This window comes from Canis lupus, chromosome 31 (assembly GCF_011100685.1).
Source record: "Canis lupus familiaris isolate Mischka breed German Shepherd chromosome 31, alternate assembly UU_Cfam_GSD_1.0, whole genome shotgun sequence".
In the NCBI taxonomy this organism is placed as follows: Eukaryota; Metazoa; Chordata; class Mammalia; order Carnivora; family Canidae; genus Canis; species Canis lupus.
In genome coordinates, this window is record NC_049252.1 from 22,780,958 (window position 1) to 22,806,518 (window position 25,561).

Sequence of the window (25,561 nt, forward strand, 5' to 3'; positions counted from 1 at the left end):
ATTTCCCAGGTCCATAATACTCATAAGAGTTTCTCACATGATTTCTATATATTTTAATCCAGTGAAGCAGGTATTGAGTCAGTCCCCATCTGGAATCAGTAAAAATATTTGAATGCAGTGTTTGAAAGCAATTATAAAACAATACACAGTACTGTTTTATGTATAAGGAATTATTATCATTTATCTAGTAACTTGAGGTTTTAGAAGGATTTTGAGGTATTTAGAAAGTGTTAGGTGTTAGCATGATTTAGGATCAGGATGTACGTGCTGATCATCTCCTCAAGTCTTCTTAGATCTTTGAGACAAGATTCAGTGAAATAAACAATACATGGTTGTGGGTTGAACCAAGATGTAAAACTTTGATTTAGAGGATGGAAATGTGACCATTTTCAAGGTGTTTCTACTTACAAGATGTTATTTCTTTGGTGGCTTTTTCTCTTCTTCTCATTTTTCCTATAGGTACTACCTTATTCATCTTAGTTTGGAGCTAACATTTCAGTGCATTTTGAAGGGTAATAAGAAAAATGCAGAGGAATTAAACGAAAAAAAATTAAATGAAGTGGTTTAACTTGTGACCCCAAACTAAGGGAAGTGAATGTAATTGAGAGGTAGAAACTTTTCATAAGTAAGGAAGTTTAGATACCCCCCCCATTTTGTTTGATGTTCTGGATACGGCTTTGTTATCACATGGCTCTCCACTTACCTGGATATGTCTAGCTAGTATTTAAATTCAGTTAATTGTGATTTCATGTTCATTTTGTGTGATTTTTAATATTTACTTTATCAGTAGATTTATCAATATTTTGATGTCATAGTTATGGAATAGATCTACATGATCTGTTTAAATTTCACTACTTAAATTAGTTCTCTTGGGCATTCACATATTCACATTAAATGTAGGGAACACTATATTTTTAAAGTTTTTGTTCCAGGAGTCCAGAGTGAACATTCATTCTCTCTCCCAATGTTTCCTTCTCACATTCTTTCTGTTTTACTCAGTGTCTCTCTGACTTTCTCTATTTTTACTCGTGGCTTGATTTTGTTGGTATATTCAGTCTGTCATTCATTCATTAAATGTGACTGGAAGCGAAGTTCCAATAGAAGTCTAGCACAAACATGACTGGTTTATTTCGGTGTAAGCCCATCAACCAAAGGTGGAAAAAATTCAAAAAAATTCTATTTGCTGGAAAATTTGCTAATAAGCTTTTGGTTACTCAAAGGCTTGCTCACAATGTGGGATTTGAGGGTGGGGGGCCTGGGTGGAGAGAAGACAAAATATAATAAACACAACAGAAATTCACTGGCATCAAACTGATTGGAGTGTGTTAGGAAAACAAGTTAGGAGAGAACTATGAAAACCGGCTTTGTACTTTGGAAAAGTGGAACGTTTCAGAGATGCCGATTATAAAGATTGGAACTAATAGCAGTGCTCCAAAGCAAGGTTTCTGTTTCAGGCCTGCATATGCACATTTTATTCTTCATTCATGAAGACATCTTAGTTTGCAAACAGGATGTATACCAGACTCCTCAATGATCTAAGAGTTTCATCTACACAGTGAATTAATGTAAACAGTCTCTTCTTTTGGAGTGACAAAAGGTTAAGCTGAAATGAAACAAATGGTGTCTCTTTTCTTCAGGCAAATTTGTTTTCTATTCCACTTGTTGACTCTATCGAGAATTTAAGTAAGGTCTTGGTGTGTTCTTGGTTTATTTGACTTTCGATTTTCAAAGGCAAAGGATGGATTTCAGTCTCTAAATTTGGGAGAATGCATTTGGAGTTAGGTTCTCCTAGCTTCCTGGAGGAGGCGGCAGTTAAACTGGCCCTTAGAAAAAGAACGCCATTTCAGCAACAAAATTATGGAGTAGAGTCCTCCCATATCAAAGGGATGGGATCCTTAAATGCAAGGACACAGGTGGAGGGCTAACTCATATTAGATGAGTGAGAGTGACATTATGATGCAGGACAAAGGCAAAGGGGGAGAAAAAAATGGGAAAATTAGGCTTTTATGCCCTGGAATGCCAACACTAGGAGGTTTTTTTTTTTTTTTTTTTTTTTTAACACTAGGAGTTTTGTTTGAATAATTGGCACTTGGTAGACATGGACAATTTTAAGGAGAAAGGGAAAGTGAGTATACTAGGAAGGAGAAATGAAGAATGACCAATGCTAATGGAGTTATTCTTCTGTGCTTCACATTACGGAAGTATGCCAACCTCCCCACTACATAGATAGGGCAAGTAGGACCGAGAGGTTGAAAATGTGCCAAGAGCTATAGATTGAGCATTCAGAATCAGGTTTGTTGAGTGAACAAAACCTAAGCTTCAGTAGGGACAAGGTGGAAGAATGTCAGAGATCTGGCATAAAGCATAGACACCAGGGTCAGAGGTCCTAGAAGGGACCCAGGTTGAGCTTCTGAACTCGTATCCAATGTTACCGTGTGTAGGCCAAACACCAGAATTCTAGCTTTATTATTTTTTTTCTAATTATTGAAGTTAGTAAGATTTCTGGATCAGCACAGTAGACATGCTTAATATTATACCTCTTTTTAGCTTCCCTTCAAATACACATAATGATACACAGACAGTAGCATGATCGGATATGATAGTAGGACGTGTGGGTGGAAAAGTTGGTTGGAATTTAAATGCTATGAATACCCACCATCCATTAGATTCCGGAGCCAGGCCCTCTAGGGTGAGAAGTGGACCTGTAAATACTCTCCAAAGTGTGGAATCCCCACAAATGAGAACCCACTGTGTTTCTAAATGCAACAGCGCTTTGGAAGTTTATAGCTCTGGCCTAGTAAACTTTGCCAAGAAGATTTAGTTAAACATCCAGGAAAACATGCTACTTCCAGCATTTAGCTTTGAACTGACAAAAGGAATTAGTTCCTCCCCGTCTATATCGCATGCAGAGTGACTCAGAACCAAGGTAACATGTTTTTAGAGATGGTTCTCGGTTTTGATGACTTAGGCGAACATGCCAGTCACTGTGTATCAGGTTTTGAATGCAGCCAAGATTGACCTTTATGATTGAAAATCATTTCTGTTAGAGAAAAACAAAGCACATCAAAGCGCAATCATTTTTCAAATTGTACACTCACTTCTAGAGATGTAGCGTCTTTGGCCTTGACTTGAAAGCTGTGGTGTTGAGTCTTTTAGGAGGTGGAAGGTAATGGCTGTAGACAGCAGAAATAAACGAGAACCTCAGGAATCCTTCTGGTTTGGCTGATGGAATCCAGTGGCAAGTACACTGTATATATCTGAAAATGAATAATAGCCTCATGAAAATGTAAGCAGAATTTCATAGTGTGTCCTCTCCTGATCCCCTGATTTTACCTGCTCTTAACCACAATGCCTGTGACCTTCTCTCTACCCCACCTTCACTCTGTCTTATATTGTCCTTAATCCTTAAGATACTGTGTACTGTGGTTTCTCTTTGGTTTTGACCAGATTTCCAGCTTTTGTATTGCTGGTGATTTCCTTTCTAAATTAGGAAATTGTGGGTTTTTTTTTTTTTTTTTTAAGAAAGAAAAAGAAAACAAAACCCCATTTCTCTCTCTCTCTTTAGTCAATTATAATAGCATTAGAAGGGCTATTCTAAACAGTCAAGTTTGAGAGTATATATTTCAGCGTAAATCTGCACATATAAGCCTTTATGCAACTTTTATTCTTAAAAAAGGCTCTTAAAGGATCTCAATATCCATAGTTAGTGGCTCACATGGAAAACTGTATTGGGATTGTCTGTTGTATTATCATGTTTTTGTATTTCCTAAAGTTTTCATCCTTCTAACATTCTCTAGAAACTAAACCATGCTCATTTACAGCTCTTACTATTTAAAAATAAATACCATTTACACCTAAAATAAAAGATTGTGTATAAATACCTTGAAGGAACAAAACTTTCATTCTTCTCAATTCTTTTCATTTAGCTATATGGAAAATATTCCACTTAGCTCATTCAGAAAATGTGCAAACTTGGCTTTGGGCACAAGACTGATTTTCTAAAATGAACGGGCCAGAGCTGCTTTCCATAGATTTCTTGCAATCAGTTGCATGTGGCTGGAAGTAAAACTAACAGGGATTTATAGCAATTGTCTGTCATCAGTCTATGCCATTTTCACCTGCATAATCCATCGCTTGTCCTGACAATGCCCAGGCTCCTAACCTACCTGAGATTATTTGATTCTCATGTGAGGAAATGCATACCATGTGCTAATGTTCCAAGAATGAAGCACTGGCCCCAGCCCCTGATGCTCCAACTTCTATAGCACCGAGGTAGAAAGTCACAGACATGTTGACTCATATCTCATTGGAAGGTGAGAAGTACTCCCCTGAGAATGTGTATCACGCAGACAGCATGAGACAGGAGGGATCCGCTAAAGCAGTGTTTTTCAACCTCAACACTACTGCCATTTTGGATGGGGTAACTCTGTCATTAGGGGGGCAGCTATCCTGTGCATTGCAGCATCCCTTGATTCTATCCACTAGAAGCCAGTAACATCTCCCCTCCCTAGATTGACAATCAAAGAGATCTCCCACCATTGCCAAATATCCTATAGGGAGCAAAATTTCCCCCAGATGAGAATCACTATACTCAGGAAAAAGTAAAATTAAGCTTTCACAATTGGCAGCATTGCATACTGAGTGCAAGAAGTGTATTCTTGCAATCTATAGGATGAAAGAGATTAAGATGGAATTAACGTTACCAACCCACAAACCTTAAAATAGGACTATTAATCTGGATTCATGGCGTAATCTATAGGATGAAAGAGATTAAGACAAATACTTATTAAACATACTTAAAAATAATGCACACACACAGCATACATTGACCCTTTTAGAAAACTTTTCATTGGGGGTGGGGAGAGGCAAAAATAAACCTTCACAGTTATGGTACTTCTGAAGCAACTGTGTTTGGAAGAAAAGTTAGAGTGTAGAGATTTTTTTCTACACCGGTGCTTATTTTGCCCACGTCATTGGTTTTAAATCTAACCTCCTGGTTATATAAAGTTATCGTAATTTTTCCTCCCCATGGCTAGCCTGTCAACTATTTGAAAATATGTGCTATGTTGTACTAAAGTCCCTTTCCAACTTTTTTCATCATACAAAATAGAACATAGTTTTAAGTTCCTCCATCTTTCCCATTTTTTTTTACCCTCATGGAGTTTCAGGCTGCTGTTATAACTCCTAAATTAGGATTCCCAGGATCAAAATGAGAACCTGAATCAAGTAGAAATGTTTTTGTCTTCAAGAAAGAGAAAATAAAGTAATGACTTAAAAGAAAGTTCCCACTGAACAAGAATTTCAGAGGTGGTTGACTGTTGGCATTTGTTGAGCTGCTCAAGGACCCAGGCTCTAGCTGACCATCTGCCTCACCCCTTTAATATGGCCCCAGCAAGAAGGGTGGAATGAGTGTTAGCATTAGCGATGTCTGCAACATGCAGAAGAAGAAGCGGATCACTGATAGAATTCTGGCAATGTGCTTCAAGAGTTTGGCTCCTTCCTTCGTGACTATATTACATGAACGACACCATTTTTAACTATAATATAGAAATGATTCTACGGCAATATGATTCCTTTGTCACCTACATATGCATCTCCCTGGCTTTAGGACCTTGAATCCTGGAACTGTGTGTTGCTATCATATTCCAATATTATTACAGACCATACTACATAAGTGATCAGTACATATGTTTTTAAAAATTATCAATGTGTACAAAATATGCTCTAAACCTAAGAGCAAACTTTTCTCTTGCAAATTGTTTATTAGAAAATTGTCATTTAGGGACACTTGGGTGGCTCAGTTGGTTAAGTGTCTGCCTTCAACTCAGGTAATGATCCCAGGGTCCAAGGATCAAACCCTCCCTGCTTAGTGGGGAGCCTGCTTCTCTGTCTCCCTCTGCTGTTCCCCCTGCTTCTGCTCTCTCTCTGTCAAATAAATAAATAAATAAAGAAATAAAGAAATACAATTTTTTAAAAAGAAAATCGTCATTTAGAACATATTTACTTTTCTTTCTGTTACATTGGAATTGCTTGTTTAGCTCTTGAAAGTCCACGAATTTTCTAGAAATTATACATAATATTTTGCGTGCATGTGCATTTATTAAGTGAACCACAGATTTAATCAGGTTCTTAAAGTGCTATTTGGTTCAAGAAATTTAAACTTCTTATACAATGTAGATTTGTCCAAAAAGAGGATAAATGGAAGATCAAAGGAAAAGTACTTTGAGAGGAGGATTATTTTCAGGAAAATAGGACAACCAGAATGGAGCCTTTATTGGAGATTTCGTTTCTTTCTATAATTCTAAAGTTAAAAAACAAACAAATAAACAAAGACACTTTCAGTAACAGGCCTGGATTTCTTTTTTTTTTTTCTGTTTTTTTTTTTTAATTTATTTTTTATTGGTGTTCAATTTACCAACATACAGAATAACCCCCAGTGCCCGTCACCCATTCACCCCCACCCCCCGCCCTCCTCCCCTTCTACCACCCCTAGTTCGTTTCCCAGAGTTAGCAGTCTTTACGTTCTGTCTCCCTTTCTGATATTTCCCACACATTTCTTCTCCCTTCCCTTATATTCCCTTTCACTATTATTTATATAAATAACAGGCCTGGATTTCATGTCAGATTATGTCACTGGGTTCACATATTGGAGACTAATCAATGCTAAAATTTAAAAAAAAAAGTTTTGGATATCTATCTTTATTGGATTATAGGAGCAAAATAATGGGTTCCAGAAACACTCTACTCTAATATTAAAATGGTTTTGTTCTTTCGGTGGGAGAAAGATGCAATATACAAGAGTCCTTTCTAAAAGCTCCTGGCCCATTTTCAGCAGTACACACCTTTTCAAATCTGTGTTGATGGATTTATATATTGATTCATGCATAATCAGACTGGCCGCCAGTAGGACCAATGGCAGAACTGGTAGGATTAGTAGCAAGGCCCATCACTTTAAAGGAATTGGAACTTGATCATTACATTAAATAGAGTTTTATTAGGTTTTGTATCTCTTAAATGATACATTATCTGAGCCCTCATCCTTTTAATGTAGAGTGGTTTTACTTGTTCGTGAAATGACTTGCAGGTGATTGAATAACTTATTATGCTATTGTATACATCTGGCTTAATATGTTTTGGAAAATAAGGATTTATTATGTATTCAACTCCACGTGGATGATAGATACCCAAACCTGTCTTTACAACATTAAGTTTGGGGCCTTCTTAAGTCAAGCACTTGTGGTCCACAAAATGGCAACAACTTTTTAGACATGTTGAAATGTTATTTTAGGGAGAGGCATGCAGAGTGGGAAAACAAAATCAAACAAAACAAAAAACAATAAATATCAACTCATCTTTCCCATCCAACCAGGGAAATTCCCCAGAGTCAGGGCTGGTACACCAAGTTAATTACAAGACTGTGTAACTGGGACGCCTGGGTGGCTCAATGGTTGAGTGCCTGCCTTTGGCTCAGGTCATGATTCTAGGGTCCTGGGATTGAATTCCACATGGGGCTCCCTGCAGGGAGCCTGCTTCTCCCTCTGCCTATATTTTTGCCTCTCTCTGTGTCTCTCATAAATAAATAAACAAACAAACAAATAAATAAAATCTTTAAAAAAAAGACTACGTAACTTATTGCCTGTAGTTTGCTTGTTTTATGCAAAAATAAATATAAAGCGTAATGATTTCCACTTAATTGTTAACTATTAGGCCTTTACAATTCTAAGCAGTGTTGTTTCTGAAATGAAAACGTCCATTTTTATGTGTGCAGAAATGACATGTTAGCAAGAAAAATTAACTTCAAAAGGTTGATTAACCAAACTACAAAAAACGGCATATTGCATAATACCAACTTTTGGAAGAATCAAGAAAAGATCTTTGAAGGTCACCAGTTCACACATGGTGAAATTTTCAATTAGTTGTGTTAAAACGGAATGTTCTGCGACTTCCAAGCCTCAGCCATGAAAGGCCCTGTAGATTCCATTTGGTTCTCCGGAAATACCTACTCTTGGAAAAGGCCTGAGATCACATAAAAAAGGAAGGGTGGGCTGACACGGACCTGACTATCCCTGCCAAGACCCAAGGCATGTGAGTGAGCCTACCTTGGTCACTCCAATCCAGCCACCACATGCATCTCACCAAATGACCCTAGTTGATCTGTGGGGCAGACACCTTGTTCAACTGGGCCCTGACTCAGAACTATGAAGTTCAATAAACCGTTGTCTAAGCCACTAAGTTTTGGATGGCTTGTGAATAGCAATATATAATCAAAACATCCTTGTTAAATTTTTAACTTACTTGATGAAGACCTCTCTTCATTTATGTATTGCAACAAAGGATTTGGTAGCCGCATTTTGGAAAACATTGTTGCAGGCAATGGATTTCCCCATCCATTGACTCCTACTCCTTTTCAGACTGTTTTTGCTTGTTCTTATCACTGTGATTCTCATTTCACACCAAGCTTTTAACTAATCCTGTCCTCAAGTCAAGGTGTATATATATGGATCTGTTGTCTAGCAGCCAAGTGACTCCATATCAAAATTAGCTTAAATGTGGAGTCTCATCCCATGCCTTGTGCCAGTTCTAGTAACTCAGGTTCGGTGTTTGTCTTGTGTTGCCTTCTTGTGCTGTAGCCCCAATAACTGGGTCTTACCCTTGCTCATTCTGCTTAAGGGTCTAACCTAATAGCCTTTATGATATTCCATTCTAGATTGGGATCCTTCCTTGTTTTGACCTACATTTTCATTTTCTGTAGGTATCATAAAAATTGCCACACATTTAGCAGCTTAAAATAACACCAGTTTCTCATCTCCCAGTTTTATAGATGTCAAGCCTCAGCATGGCTCTGGTGATTACCAGGTTGTAATCAAGGCATCACAAGGATGTACCCCTTTCTGGGGGCTCTGAAGATGAATCTGATTGCAAGCTTCTTCATGTTGTTGCTCAAATCCTGTGTCTTGCCATTGTAGAACTGAGGTCCCTGTGTCCTTGATGGCTGTCAGGTAGGGTTCGTTCTCAGCTTCTAGACTCTGCAATTCCTTGACTGGTTGATACCTTTCCCTATATTCAAAGCTAGCATTGACACATGGAATCTTTCGCATCCTTGAAACTTCTCTGACTTCCCCTTTTCCCTTTCTCTTCTGCTTTTAAGAATTCAAGTGATTATATCAGGCCCCCCAGTGAATCCAGATTAATAGTCCTATTTTAAGGTTTGTGGGTTGGTAACGTTATTCCATCTATAAAATACTTTCACATTAGTACCTGGGTTAGTGTTTGATTGAATAAACAAGGGATGGGAATTATGGAGGAATATCTTTAGTATTCTTCCTTCTACAACCTATCATATTAGGAATTAAAGATCTGTCTTGAAATCAAGGAGCTTAGTTTTTGCTACCACCCATCTACCCTGGCTTCCCTTCATCCCCGGCCTAACCTTGGCTTGCCTTTTGTCTATCAGGTCAGTGTAACTTGAATAAAATATTTCCATTACCATATTTTGCCCACTGACTTAGATTCCACTGAAAGTTTCCTGCATCCCCCAATGATGATAATTTGCCTGGATTGCCATCTATTCATTCATCCATTCTTCATTCATCCATTCAACAAATACTTATTGAATACTTATTATATGCCAGGCATCTGGTGATCTGGCAGTGAAAAGATCACAGACTTCTCTCAAAGCACGTACACATATACTCATATGTTTGTGTGTATAATAATACTGGGCATATGCAATGATTACATATTGCAATTTCAAGTGTTGATAAATGCCATGAGAAGAAATGAAGGAGGAATGGTCCTATTTGATTTACGGTGGTCAGAGATGGCCTCTCTAAGTGATAACATTTAAGCAGAGACTTGAAGGGAGAGAAGAAACAAGTATCTATCTGGGGTAGAATGTTCTAGGCAAAGGGTTCTGGTTGGGGGTCATGCTTGCTACAGTGAGGAATGGCAGCTGGAGTAGTGCACCAGGGTTGAGGGAACTGGGAGAGAAAGTCAGGTGGAAGGTAGGAACTGGATCCCTGGAGACTTTGAAGGCCATGCAAAGGATACTGCTTTTTTTTTTTTTCTAAAGAGTTTATTTATTCATAATAGACAGAGAGAGAGGGAGAGAGAGAGAGAGAGAGAGAGAGAGAGAGAGAGAGAGGCAGAGACACAGGCAGAGAGAGAAGCAGACTCCATCCAGGGAGCCTGACGCGGTACTCGATCCCCGGACTCCAGGATCACGCCCTGGGTCAAAGGCAGGCGCTGAACCGCTGAGCCACCCGGGGATCCCCAGGATACTGCTTTTTACTTTGGATAAGATAAGAAGGTGTTGGAGAATTTTTAGCAAAGAAGCTAACTGATCTGACTTAATGTTTTCTGTGATCAGTTTGGCTGAAGCAGGAAGCATCGGTAGGAGGCATTTGCTGTTGTTCAGGGTAGAAAAGTTTGGTGGCTTGGACTAGGGTGATAGCAGTGGATCAGCTGAGAAGGAGCTGTTGTTAGCATAACCTGGAGGGAAGGTACCTTCATTTCTTGCTCCCGCACACTAATATCCTGTCTGGCATGTCCACAGTGGTCACTGCTCCAGGAACCTCCTCAGAATCCCACCTGCACAGACGCTTGTGTTGAATCATCTGCCCAGTTTTACCCAGCTCTGAAGTCGGAGCTCCCATCTTGAAACTGCCTAAAACAATACAACTAAGATCCAAGGAGCAAAAGAAAACAAACACCTCTGAAGAGGCAAAGAGATAGTAAAGGGGCTTAAAAGTAAAGAAACCATCTAGCAACATTCTTTGCAATGCCTGGTGGGTATCAGACTTATCTGGAAGATGAGTAGGTTAGCAGCTCCCAACGCTTTTGTAGATGAAGAATTTGTTTAACCTAAAACTAGCTCAGCCACTGTTTTTGGAATGAGCCTACTTACAAGTGATTAAGAAATCTATTTTCTGCTCCCCAAGACTGAGAAGCTTTCACTAATAAGTAACCACAGCAAAAAGTTTGTAACTCCCGTTCAAGGCAAACCCTGATGAATGTTGAAAGAGGGAGACAAAATGCTGTGGGCATCTAGAAGTGAAAAGAGAAATCAGTATTACAGCAAAATTTATGAATTCATGTTAGATGAGGTCCTGGGGCTGCTTCGTATCTCTCTTCATGTCTAGGAAGAGCCCCGATGGTTGATCATTCAGAGATTTGATTCTCTTCACCTATATGAGGGACATGGTGGGGGGCAGAGAAAGAGAAGCTACACCTCTTTGCTTGTGTCTGCATTTGGACATGTAATCATTCATTCTGTGGGAAAACACGAGTTTAATTGAACAGCTAAACCAATGATACACCAAGAAAGACACCCACAGAATCTAGGAATTACAGATGATTTGAACTTTTCCAGTGTCTGTAGTGTCATTTCTAACCACTTTGGTCACTCCACTTCTAATCTCCAAGCTCCCCTCAGGACCATTTTTATGCCTTGACCTTGTCTGAACCAGCTCATTATTAGCCGTGAAGGAGTTTGCAAAGTTAAACACTGTTTTTTTTTTTTTTTAATTCTTCACAGCAATTTACTAGTTTTCTAAATCAAATTCTCTCTCCTCTCTCCTTAAACAACAGTTCTTTGTATACTCTGATCACTTGCTTCTGTTCTCACTGCTTGTCTGATTCTCATAGTTTCCTTGCTGTTTTCATTGGAATTTCAGGACTGCTCTTGCACTTACCCAGGGGGCACAACACACATTGGTACATCTAAACACTTCCTGCGTTTCTCCAATCTCACAAAATCCTCTAAATCCCCGCACAGTCTCTCTCTCAGACTCACAGTTGATGCAGGTTTAAGACTTTCAGTGCTTCAAGATGAGATGAGCACTGGGTGTTATATATACTATATGTTGGCAAACTGAATTTAAATAAAATTTAAAAAATTAAAAAAAAAAAGATTCTCAGTGCTTAAAGAAGCTGAAAATTGATAATAAATACCTAAAGTGCTTATCACAGTCCCTGACACTGGGTAACACCATTACCCATTAACAGTTACATTACAGGTTACAGGTGACCATTAACAGTTACAACAACATGATCATCATCTGTAATATTGGAATCTTAAGACCAATCTCACATGGGTCATGGGGAAAGCATGTAGGGGAAAGTTTGTGAGATGTTTAGCATAGGGCCTGACCCAAAGACATGTTCAACCGATCTTAGCAATATTATGATTGAGTTTCTACACCATCTTTTAAAAGTTTAGGTGTTTATAATTACTTGTTTAAAATCTCCATTATCTTACGAAGAAGGGAATTTCAAGCACAAGAATTCTGAAATATTATTTGATATGAGGAAGAAATTCAATGTTTGCAATGTACACTAAATAGTAATGATTTCAGGTTTATTTTTTTAAAGATTTATTTATTTATTTATTTATTTATTTATTTATTTATTTATTCATGATAGACAAGAGAGAGAGAGAGAGAGAGTCAGAGACACAGGCAGAGGGAGAAGCAGGCTCCATGCTGGGAGCCCGACGCAGGACTCGATCCTGGGACTCCAGGATCGTACCCTGGGCCAAAGGCAGGCGCCAAACCACTGAGCCACCCAGGGATCCCTGATTTCAGGTTTAGAAGGAATCAATGTGAAAAAAATAAATAAATAAAAACTAAAAAAAATAAAAATAAAAAAAGAAGGAATCAATGTCCTTAGAAGCCTTAATTCATTTGTTAGCAAATGAATAAGATTTTGCTAGTGAATGAATGTCATTTTTTTTGAATTTCCATGTGTGCATTAGTATTAACTCTTTGATTTTTCTATATAGCAGAAGTTTATCTTTAAAAAAGTACAAATGAAGCAGGTAGATTATGCTGCTTGCTGTTACCAGTTTAACACCAGAATTTCAACACTACATAGACTTTAGAGGATGACAGTCTGTTAAGATGAACTTAAAGCAATATTCCAAAGTCCCATAACTAACATAGAAGATGTATGAATGATCTATGGTGAGGAAGAAGAATGGCAGAAATTAGAGAGCCTGGGCTTTCTTAAGACCTGGCTTGGTCCTACTGTTGTTATGAGAAAACTAAAAATAAATGGACAATAGTTTCCAACTCTAAAACATATTATATGCAGTACATACTTTACCCTAGTTTACAATTAACATTTATTAAGCCCACTGAAACCACAAAGCCAATGTTTAATTTTACAGTTTAAAGTCACACACAGGGAAATGCTTTACAAAATAGGATATTGTTCCTCAATGAAAAATATTACAGTATAGGTCCCAAACGAGTCAGTTCACGTGGTTTACCTGAATAACAGAGCTGTCGTGGAATGCAGGCTACAAGACACAGTAATGCTTTCAATAGTTGATTCAGGTTCAAAATTTGCCAAAGCTGAAGAGACATTTTAAACAAGACCCGTCTTAGTTCTCCAAGATTTTTGGTTTTTTAACTGCATCACATTTACTGAAAAATGCTATCACTTCTGGAAAACTGAAGATAGTAAGCAGCTTACGTTTGACTGCTTATATACAACACCCTCAATATTTCACTCTACTCTGAAAGCATCTCTCAAGATTTAAAAATCTCAGTTATACCCACTTAACACTTATCATGTCTTTGCTCACAGACTCTAATACAGGACTCAAATATTTGTGCCACTGGTTTCATAAAATTCAATACATTTCTGCAATCTGTTCAGTTACCTGCAGTCTATCTATAAAGCATGTGCATGATTTCTTTTCCTACAACATAACTAAAATGTAAGCAGTATTTGTCAACTCCTACGTTTACGTCATGCCTGAGCGTGTAATGCAAACACCATCCAGAGACAATGTATGTTTCTTAATGAAAAGTCTAGTCTCACAAAGTCATACACAACATGATCTCCTATTCTAATTATGTTCGCAGTCTGGGCTGAAGTGCTTCTAATATGCTGTGACTGTCAAAGAAAAGACCAAGAAGTAGTAGCCAAGTATTCGCCATGGACATAAAATATTGTAATGCTAAAAACAGGCTAAATACACATACAAGTTTGTGTAAGGAAACAAACAAGTTCATTTGAAAGGCATGTTTGAAAGGAACATTGATGATTTAGTAAGTGATGAAACATGAGTCCTCTGAAAGTCCGTTCTAGCCTGATACCCTTCGAGTTCTGATGCCACCTTAAACATCCTTGATGTACCTATGGCTTATGTCACTGAGCCCTGATCAGACTGACCACTAGGAGCAATTTCCCAAACACTGAGTATCAAGTTGTGTCCTGCCTTCACCAAAACTTAAGAGTTCTCTTTTGCAAATTGAAAACTCATGTAGAATAAGATAGCAACTCAGAAATACCACATTTGACAGTTCTCACTGAAGATGTTAGCACCTTGATTAAAAATGACAATTGTTCATTGGATGTGCTAAAAGAAAACAAACAAACAAAAAGAATGCTGCTTTATTTACAAATCACAGTTTTCCTCACAGTGTTAGACTTTGGATCACTCTGATGTGGCCATGCCTTAAGATGGGATGGGCTGTTTGGTTTTTCATTGATCTCTGGCAGTCCACATGGGCCAGCTGGTGGAGCTCCAGGATAAGAACCACAGGTAGCCAACTTACTGCTAAAGTGCTACTATATTAGGAAGGTGCAATTAACTGGGTTAACTAATATGTACATTTCAATCTTAGTCTCTTTTAAAACCAACAACTTCTAACAACATATTCTTTTATTTTTTTCCCACAAAATCTGGATTGAGAATTATGGTATCATCACACTGGCATTTGGCAGATTGAATACTTTTGTGATCTGAACATCATGTATATTTCCATTTTTGTCTCACTAATGGAATGGGTTCTTATTTCAACATGTTCCCATATGTTGATGGACTAGAAGATAATTATGCAGTATAGATTGATGTGTTTCGTGATCATATAACTTGAGAAGTATTTCTCTAGTTGTTAGCGGGGAGACTATTGGGAAGATTGTTTTTTTTTTTTTTTTTTTTTTCCAGTGGATTAATTAGCTAAATTGTTCTAATTTTTTGGCAGTTTAAAACTACAGGTTGTTGGCAAGTGAGAAAAATGATAGAGAAAATATACGAGTTCATTTTTTTGTGTGTCTGATAGATCACCTTGACCTTGATTCTATGATAGCTTTGGATGACCATTTCTGTACTCATAGTTATTCATTTATCAAGCTTGAAATCTTAAAAAATATAAGGTATTTTATTGCCTTAAGCTTAATTATAAATAGATTAATAATATTCACCAATCCTCAGTCATAAACTATTAGCAAAATTTAGCCATTATTAAAATTCAATCTTATTTCACAAAAAAGTGAACTCTAAGCCATACACAAGTCCTAGACTTCATTGAATCTGCTTGCTGTGTTCACCTAAACCATTGAAATGACCTTTACTAAGGAAGGGGTCAATGGGGGAAACATCAGAACCAGAGATTGGTCTGGTCAATTGTATATCCAAGGGTGCTTTGCCTTATTGCTGTGACCAGACTGAAATCCTAGTCAGAGGCAAGCTGATGTGATCAAAGGTGTCCCTGCTTGTCCCAAGTCCTATTTTCACTCCATAAGATTCATTAGTAGTAGTACAAAGTCACACTCAATCAATGGAGACCCCATATTTGTGGAAACACCCATGACTACTAATATTTGAATCACTTAAATGCAATTTGTTTATTCTCACTATAGAATCCTACCAATACTAGAGACTAACTGATATTAATTTTTAAGGAGTGTTCTTAAAGCAGCAAATGACAATATTTGGTTTTATTAACATCAATGTCTATCATATATTGTGTGTACACAAACTTCATATAAAACATCAACAGCTCCTTGTCCGAGTTTATCAGTGAAGTGAATAGACCTGATTCTCAACTATTTCTTAGCTTCTATGGGAAGATTCCAGACTATTTATATATCAAGTTTAGAACTTAGACCTTAGTTGCTTTATTGTTTTTCTTATCTGTGACTTGAAAAAATTAGTATTAATGAAACCCAAAGACCTATTAATGTAACTACAAGTAGTGAACACTACTGGTCAAGACAGATTAAATTGAAAACTTTCTTAGAAAGGAAAACTATAATATCAGAATAAGGATATGTGAGGAATATATACATATATGCCTGTATCACGCAGAAAGCCTTCTGTAAAAAAATACAAAAGCAACCAGTGCTGTAATTATGTAAACTCACAAAGTGTACTTTATACACAAACATGAAGCATAAATTAAAAGTAGGACAACAGCAAAACATTTTAAATATAGAATTTGCACATATTTTTGTTAAATAAGAATAAATACTTTTATCACACAAATTCACATACCAGTCGCAAAAACAATAAATTACTTTTTTTTCAGTGCTGCAACTTTATTTTTGTTTGTGATTAATCCCTTAATTTTTAGTTTAATGGGATAAAACTGTTTCCACAGGAAGGCAAAGGAAGTTGAATTTACTGAATAGATTAAAACAACGCCCTTAAACCTTCAAACAACAAGGCAGGGCTTAATTTGGACTTTCCTATTCCAGAAGAAAGAAATGCTATTTTCTTCTGGGCTCCCTTTATTCAGTGAAACTTAATCTGGAGTGTTTAGTTCTGTGGGATTAGATTCTTACTAACCTGAGCATTTACAGACAAACCTTTTTTTTCCCCCCCCCAAGGAAGGAGCCTCAGCATCGTGAATTCCAGACTCTATTCACGATGCAAGTCTGAAAAGGTGACGTGCATTGTCCAACATCCAACTGGACTAAATTAGATTTTGTTATGGAGGATTTTCCCTTTATTCCCTACATCTACTGAACACTCCATTTCTCTGAATTTCAGTTTCCAGTCTCTATTATTTTTCTCAAGAGTTGAGATAGATATACATTCCTCAGTCAATCTACTGATATTTGTATGAAAACACTAAAGAAAACTCCTTAAAAGCATGGAATAGTGGTTTATTCCTTTTAAGCTCTCTAGGATTGTTTCAATGAGAAGTATAAAACTTCATTATTTTGGGGAAAAATAAATGATAAATCATACTAAAAAAAATCTATGAATACAGTATAGAGAAGCAGAATAGGAGACAAGCATTTGTGCCCTTCAGTTATTTCTTAATATTGCTGTGACTGTAACTATAAAAGATAAAAATAAACTTTGTCAGAATTATGTTAATTGATTAAAATTATTTCAAAAATTGGGAAAATGTAATGTCAGCCTCGCTATTAGTTCTCTTGGAATAGTCAAATAGTGTGATTTGACTTTTTTCTGACTGATTTGAAAAGCGTTGTTCCCTCTCCCTGGTATCTGGTGACCTCCATCAAATGTATGGAGGCCAAATGTTCTATATGGCCAAATGTTGGGCTTCACTTCTCTAATCAATAATTTATTAAGAGTAAATGACCATGTCTAAAGCAATGATAGTCTATGAAAAGCCAAAGGATGATCATTAGTTTTGTAAAACAATTATTTTGCTTTACCAAATAATTTCTTAAGGAAATATTTAAAACAGTGAGACATCTTCACCCCCTGAAATGAATGTGATATAGCTAGATCAATTACATAATTCTTTTATATTAAAAATATCTTCTAATAAAAATAAACTCTTGTGAGCTTAAGGGAACTCAAACAATGGTCCCTTAACATCTTTATATGCAAATCTTTAACAGTAGGCACATTTGGTATGGTTATTATAAAATTTTATAACAAACAATTGTCTTTGTAATATTTCATAAAGAAAAAGAAATCCCAATGAAACTGAACATCTTGGATTTTCTGAGCTATGGGGTGGAGAGGTGCAGTTTACTGTTTAAAAAAAAAAAAAGACTTTTATGCATATGATTGTAAAACTTTTCCATCTCTAACATCCAAACTTATAACCTACCAAGACAGACTACAGAAATAGAAGCAACAAACTTCTCAAAAATCATCACATTTCATCACCCAAACACTTACTGGTACAACCAAATGCTTTCCAATTGGGAAAAATCTTAAGTACAGTATCAGTATACTTGGATTTAAAAAGAAAATGCAAGAAATTATTGCCTGTACGGTGTGGAAACAGTCTTATTAGTATTAACCACTATTTTCTTTTTTTTGCATGAGCCACATTAATGATAACCACTTCTAGATGTGGCTAACTACAGAGTGATCTTTAATACTCCTATTATACTAAGTCAACAAGAAGTACAAAACATTGCAGGTCTTACAGAACCCTTGAACAAACATACAAGCGAAAACAAACACATTTTAAAGGCTTGCTGGTAAGAGGTATACCAGTGTTGAAGGTGTTGGATGTGAACAGAAAACTCTCTGCTGTGTGTTTTGAATGAATATTACACTATGTAAGATATCGGATGAAAGCTTCTGAACGGGAAAGTGGTGTGAAAGTATAAATCAAGACTATGGTGAAGTATGCCTTTTTTTTTTTCCTTTTAAATTCTAACACAAGGAAACTAGTTTTTAGGGTAGAAACTAGTTTTTAGACTCTTGAATACTCATAACATACACACACGCGAACACTACTTCTGCATCCTAATTATGCGTCAATTTGGCTGGGTGCCTGAAACTTCCAGGCAGTCAAAAGTTTAAGGAAATGGACCCGTGCATGTATTTAAATGACTAGATACACTGAGATCCTTTTTCTTTTTAGAATTTCTCAGAAGATGCTTGCTGTCAAAATGGTTTTTGACTAAAATTTGATCTCCTGTAGTCTGAAAGTATGCAAAATCTTATTAAAACAGCAGCAAGTTCTTAATTTCCAGTAAAACATCCACAGCTCTTTCTGGAAACTAGAAGGAGTTGAAATAGCTGCAGACCTACTTTGGTCAAACATTTTTTTATAGAAATATATATATGTATATATATGTGCATATATATATATACATATTTTTAATAGAACCAAGTGATATAAAGTGACATACCAAGGGAGAACGTATTTACAAACAGTAAAAATAAGCTACTGTGTATTGTGGATGATAATGATTATGATGCCTTCGAAGACATTCTATAAGAGGTAGGTGACAAGGGGGAGACCGTTGTTCTTCCATCTTCAAAAGTCCCCTGATTCTACATTTATCAGTGTTTTTTCATTCTTGTAGCCCAGGGTATGTTCAGAACTCCCAAATTTTTCTATATTCCAAGGTCACCACTGTCACATGAAATGGTGCACATCTTCGTTTGGTCACCGAGAGCAGATTCTGCCCATAATTAGACTCCTGTTGACAATGCCATTGAAGTGTGACTTTCTGTGCTTTAGGGAGACCTCTTGTTCACCACGATTGATCACCACCATTGGCCATGACTGCTCCGTGATGAAACATCTAGTTATCTCTGCATAAGATCACAACCACAGGCTAACATTTCTTCAGCAAACATTGCTTAAATGCGGAAGGCCTCTGAGAGAGAAGACATCCCTTTGCTAACTTGCGGTTTGCGTCCTGGCACTGCACCGTCCTGGTGTGCCAGCCCGTGTCACAGGTCCTAGAACATGCAAGCCATGGGCCTGTCACCCACTGCAGCTGTGGAGTGTGCGACCCCACTTTATTGCTGGCATGGCTGGTGACTGAGTTGACTTTTTGGGTGGACTTCTTGGGAACAAAAAAACTGTAACGGACATCTAATGCTTTCGTTGGATCTGTTGCAAGAATCTGCACTATTAGAATTTCCTTTGTGGCTGAGTAGCCCATGCCATGCAAGAAGTCATCCCTGTGGCTCCAGCCGCTGTAGTTCATGACTGTTCCGTTGATGTCGATGATGGTTTCTGAGGTGGAGATCATGTACTTCCCATTGATGAGGTACTCACCGTTTTTCTTCTTCAGGGCTAAGTAGGCAGTGAATCGAGTCTGGTCTTTGGCTTTGAACTGCCGGACTTTGATGTGGGTTGCCCCTTCGGGGATCCTCACCACGTCAGTGTAACCCTTACTGGAAGCAAGAAGGTCCACAGAGGAGAGAGGGGGAGAGAAAGAAAGAAAAAACACACACACACACACACACACAGAGAGAAAGAATAAATAAACTCTTAATACATGAAGAACCAAATAAAAGTTCTCTAAAAGTCCCCCCTTATCTTCATACAGTTTTAATGTAATTAAGAGATTAGTTTAAAATTGGCTTCAGATTTTGGGGCAAGATGGTGGAGGAGTAGGGTCCCCAAGTCACCTGTCCCCACCAACTTTCAAATCATCCTAAAGATAACTTTCAAATAGATAACTAGATAACTTTCAAATCATCCTAAAATTGGCTTCAAGAATTAGTTTTCTTGTAACAAAATAAAATTGTAATCAGACTATGATGTACGCATTTTTATTATGATGTTCAAAATTAGGATGATGTTAGCAATCCGCCTTTGTTTTAAAATCCGCCTTTGTTTCTGCCAACTTTGTTCAAAGATTTATAAAAACATTACACATCCTTATCAAATCCTATCATTCTGGCACAAAATAAGATATATGTAAAGACAAACTAAAATCTGCCCTCAATCTCATTAGAAAGCTTTAAATTCATGTGTCTCCAAACTGTTTGCATATTAAAATCACATGGAGGTCTTTCAAAAATCTAAATCCCCAGACCCAAGATCAATTAAATCCCATCTGTCAGGATGGGGCAGTGGCAGCAGGACTTTGGGAATTGTTCCAAATGTGCAGAGTAGTTGGGAAACCACGGATTTAACTGTTGAACTAGAGACGGATTAGAAGCTCTGCTTCTATTTCCTCTAGAACTCTGGATTTCTTGAGCAGAACACAAATGAAATATAAAATTCTGTAAGTGGGTAACCATAGTCTACCAGTATCATCAAAAGAAAAAAAATAAGAATCTTTAATGCCATAGTAAATTTCCTTGGGTACTTCATGTCCATAAACATGATAGATTGAGTGAGGCTATATGATGGGCCAAATCATCATATGACAAATAAAGTCAGTCTCTAATAACTCATTATCTGCTCAGGAAAATGGGCAAAGGCATCAATATTTCCCATATGCAGAGCTTTTGAAAATGCTAGGACAGAAATATTAATTAAGCACCAGGGGGCTTACCAAGAAGGAGTCATTTGAGAAAATCTTTGTCTCCATAAGTAATTTTATAATAAGGCCTCTATATGTTTTGTTTTAAATATATTGTCTGTGAAGTTTGATGTGTGTGAAATTTAGTCATCTGCTGCTAAACTCTTATCCAGGTTTAGAGGTGATGGGGCAACTGATTCATACTCTGAAAATCCAAGTATATTTTCCCTGCCCAGCCATTCCCTCCTTCCCAGGGAAGCCCGCTGTCCATTGGGCATCTGACGGACAGGGACTGCCACACAGGTTTCATAGCTTCCTACTGTGTTGGGAGACAGAAGACACACTACTGATAATGGCTTATCCATCCAACGTGACTCATTATTTTCGTTTTGTAATACATTTTAGATTAGAATTTGTTACAGAACTTTTTTTTAAGTATCTAATGCCAAGAGATCATATGCAAACAAAACCAGTAGGGATGTTGGAGAGAATATCTCATCTTATATAGAAAGCATATAAAGTGGAGGTGTTTTAAAGTATTTGAACAAGTGCACTCCAGAGCTGGTGGCAAGTGCTAGGCTCAAAAGCCATGGCTTCTTACTCCTAGTTTCCTCTTTTCACAATATCATCATGCATGAAAGTCCTTACGTCTGCCAGCCATACTTTCTACCAGTTATATGAAAATACATTCTGGTTATATTCAGAGTTTAAATGATACCTGTCAGGGTGTAAAGAAAATAAAGAATGAAGGGTAAGGGAATCAGGCAGGAGAGTTTTTTCTTCTTCTTTTTTTTAAATCCTTATTCCTTAGAGTCTGTCTCAGATTTATGAGGATTGGTTGGTATTTTCAGCTTCACAAGGCAATGGTTAGTAGGAGGACTGGTGTCTTGATTTCTTATTGCCTCAGTAAAAGATGATTCTCTTATTCTCCTGGTACTGAGCAATAGAAAGACTGAGTTGCTATTTACTGAGACGAAAGACATTGAGAAGGGTGAATTAAGGTTAGAGTCATATTTGTGAGGAGGTTTGAGCTTGATGAAATATTTTAATATGCATGTATGCATGATCTCAATGGATCCTCACAGCAATATTAACTAACAAGATAATTGCTATTAATTCCATTCTGCTCTCAAGAATTAATAGAAAAAAAAATAAAGAAAAAGAGAAAAATGAAGTGACTCTTGGGACAGCACACAGTCTTTGTAAATTACTGAGCCAGAGCTTGACTACAAAGATTTCGGTCCCAAGTTCAATGTCCTTTTTTATACATCACACTAGGCCAAGGTAATTTATTTGGATAAACAGATCATTTGTACCACATAATGTAATCTTGGCCAAATCGATTTGCAAGCTGTCAGGCTGCCCACTACTTGTCGCTATCATGAATTTCTTCATCTTTCCATGTGACAACAAATGTGTGGATGTTGGTTGCCAATCCAAAAAACAAAATGCCAAGTTTAGTATTTAAAAAAGTGGCTAATTTCATGTAAAAAGAATACATAGCATGTGGTACATAAGGTATTTCCTTTTGATTCCTGAATTTCTTCCTCTTCCTTCCTTCCTTCTTTCTTTTTTTTTTTTTTTTTTTTTTTTTATCTTATGACCTAAGATATAACCTTCGCTTTGGAATTCATCAACCATGCAAAATTAGATAAGCTTTAAACTTTCAGAGTCCCAGTTCCTCATTTGTAAAACAAAAAGGTAAACTTCATCATGTGTAAGGTGTATTGTACCTTTGCAATATAAAAATGCAGTATATGATTGACACGCAGGGTATTTTACAAAGATGGCTCAATACAATTGGATGAATAATTACTAAGTCACTAGCGAATAGGATTAGTAATGCGTATTTAAACTCAGAATAAAAAAAAGAATAAAAAAAATAAACTCAGAATAAACTCTTCAGCCATGCCATTTTTAAAATTTTATCAAAGATAATTTCCAGTTTTCCACAATAACATGGCATGAGATTGTTTTAATGAATCCTTATTGTTAATTTGGTTTGCATATTACCCTCCAGATACAGATGATACACCACACACACCAGGAATACAAGTGCACTGGACCAATACCACTTAGCATCAAGAGTGGTTTGGTGAAGAAGAAAAACAATCCTGCATTCCAGCAGACTTTTTAGCCAGCTCCCTCATCCTAGCTGATAACATAATATTTAATGCCTGGAGCGCCTGGGCGGCTCAGTCAGTTAAGCGACCCAGTCTTGGTTTTGGCTCAGGTCATGATCTCATGGGTCATGGGGTTGACCCCCATGTAGAGTCCTGGACCAGTGGGGGGAGTCTGCTTGAAGCTTCTTTCCTTCTGCCCTTCCTACTCTTACACGTGTGCCTGCTTTTGCTTTACCTAAAATAAATAAATAAATCTTAAAAATTTTTAATTCCAGAAATTGGTACTTTCTAAACTTACATATTTAAAATGAAAGCATAATCAAGGATCATAGAGGAAGCAGACATTACCGTATATGTTTCTTTACAGAGTAGATCTAAACCAGGAGAGTTCACTACAAAATGATATTGTTGTCTCCATCACTGCAATTAACTTCCATTTTGCAATGAGAGAGGTCTTTTCAAGAAAACATACAGCCTAATGAAAATTTGTTTGTAAAACAAAATAATTATGATGGAAACTGGCCATCCTTCCCTAAAACTATGTTCAGAAATAAGAGGTCTGCAAGAGACTGCTAGCGGGGATGTCCCAGAGTTTTTCTTTGCAGGTTCGCACTCTGCAAGATCTTGACCTCAGAGCCACTGTCATTTATCTGCTTCCAGAGGCCCCAGGAGTTGGCACTCTGCAACCAGAACTTTTTCATCTCCTCTTCCATCTCCTTGGTTCTCACATGTATAATGTGTTACAAGAGCCATGCTAGACCTCCCCCCACAAATAGCTTGTGAGGTAACACAGGTCCCCCTTTTTCAGGTTTTCGAGTCTAAAGCACATAAGGGCAACTATTCAATCCCCTTACCTTTTTTTATTGAAAGTGCCAACCACCTTCGTGCAGCTGGAGTTGTCTCCCCCACACACTGCACACTTGTCATACTGCAGCTTCGAACCAATGATGCCATCACAGCCAGTTCGTACACACTTCCCCCGGACACAGACAGAGTTACTGTACGGTCTGCACTCTGTCCCATCCGTCACCTGAATAACAAGGATCATGTCAGCGTCAGGAAATACTTGTGCACAGGTCCCTGGTTCCCAAGGCAAAATAGCAAGTTCTGATTTGAGTTTTGCGTTTCACTGGGATAGCGCATCAAAAAATAACCAACCAACCAAACGCCACAGGGCCCCAGAGTACCTCACTGACAAATCCTTGATGTATCGGCAGAAAGAAGATCTGGAATAAATCTGGGTTATGCCCTTTCTCTCTGGAGCTTAATTCTAAAATATGCTTGGAGACCCAAGGTACTCATCTCCCTTTCTGCATGTAGAGCACGATCCCACGGTACATGGTCTTGCCTTTCTACGTCGACAACGATAATCATTTGGCTTAGCCTGTGCAACTTGTCACTTGTGTGGACAGCAGAAAATGAGCAAGCTCAAGATCGCTGAGATCCTTCCTTGTGGCATACTTGATATTATAGTAATATGCTGGAAAATCTAAACTGGTGTGCAAAGCCTTGTTACGGTTGAAAAACATTCCCTATCTCGTGCTGAATTCTCAAATGCTGAAATAGAGACACAGTAGTGTAGGAAGAGTCTGGGAAAGTCGGGAAAGTACTGGGAGACACTGAATATATTTTGAGCAAAGGAATCAGTATATATCTAAAAAGCTAGTTATAAAATAGTACATAATATGGACTTTGCGGTTTTATATATGCATGTGAGCATATATAAAGAACATATGTAGTCTCATGTAAATAAACAGAAGTACTTCATATTTGTGTATATATAACTCTTTCCACATGTGTGTGAGTATGCAACTGTGTAAATTGAAGTAGGGAATACTGCAAAAGGCTCACAGCTCCCCAGATGGTGGCATTTCCAGGTGATATTTTTCCTCTTATTCTTTGTCATGTTTTTTAAAGGAAAATGTATTATCTTGCAATAAAAAGATAAAACACTTTTTAAATTACTTGAGTTGGGCATTAATTTATTTTCAGTAATTTTTCATACAAACCTGAAGGCCAATTTCAGAGGTGATTTTTTAAATGCAGCACCTGTTTACAAATTAGATAAACAGTATTTTAAGTTGCTGCAGAACACTGATTGTGAGAAATAACTGTTAGTAACTTAGAAAATGTTCACCTGTGACAAATAAGGGATAATTTTACTTGCGTATATTATAACGTGTATAACTACAGGGACATTGATTCATATTAAGAGTGCAAGACGTTGAAAGGTCTGGGTCAGAGATGATGATCTTGAAACCTCTCAAATCACCAAAGGAATTCTTAATTAAATGATAGAAAAGTAGAAAGCTTTCTTGCTTTCAGTTCCCTGTACAAACTTACCTAGGAAATTCTAGTTGTTTTCAAGACTATTTGGAAGTTAAGATCACATCTCACTTTCCTTTTTTTTTTTTTTTTTTTAAGATTTTATTTATTCATTCATGAGAGACACAGAGAGAGAGAGAGGCAGAGACACAGGCAGACAGGCAGAG

The 25,561-nt window shown here is 37.3% G+C and overlaps 1 protein-coding gene across 1 annotated transcript in view; it reads right to left on the minus strand.

Annotated features, from left to right (window-relative positions):
• Positions 1-13,104: 13,104 nt before the first annotated feature.
• ADAMTS5 (ADAM metallopeptidase with thrombospondin type 1 motif 5) overlaps positions 13,105-25,561 on the minus strand; it is a 47,554-nt gene continuing 35,097 nt past the window's right edge. Inside the window, exons 7-8 of the mRNA XM_038581284.1 lie at positions 23,924-24,099; positions 13,105-19,867 (exon numbers count right to left, since the gene is read on the minus strand). Coding sequence (XP_038437212.1) covers positions 19,300-19,867; positions 23,924-24,099 — 744 coding nt within the window. The 3' untranslated portion in view covers positions 13,105-19,299. The remainder of the gene's footprint in view (positions 19,868-23,923; positions 24,100-25,561) is intronic.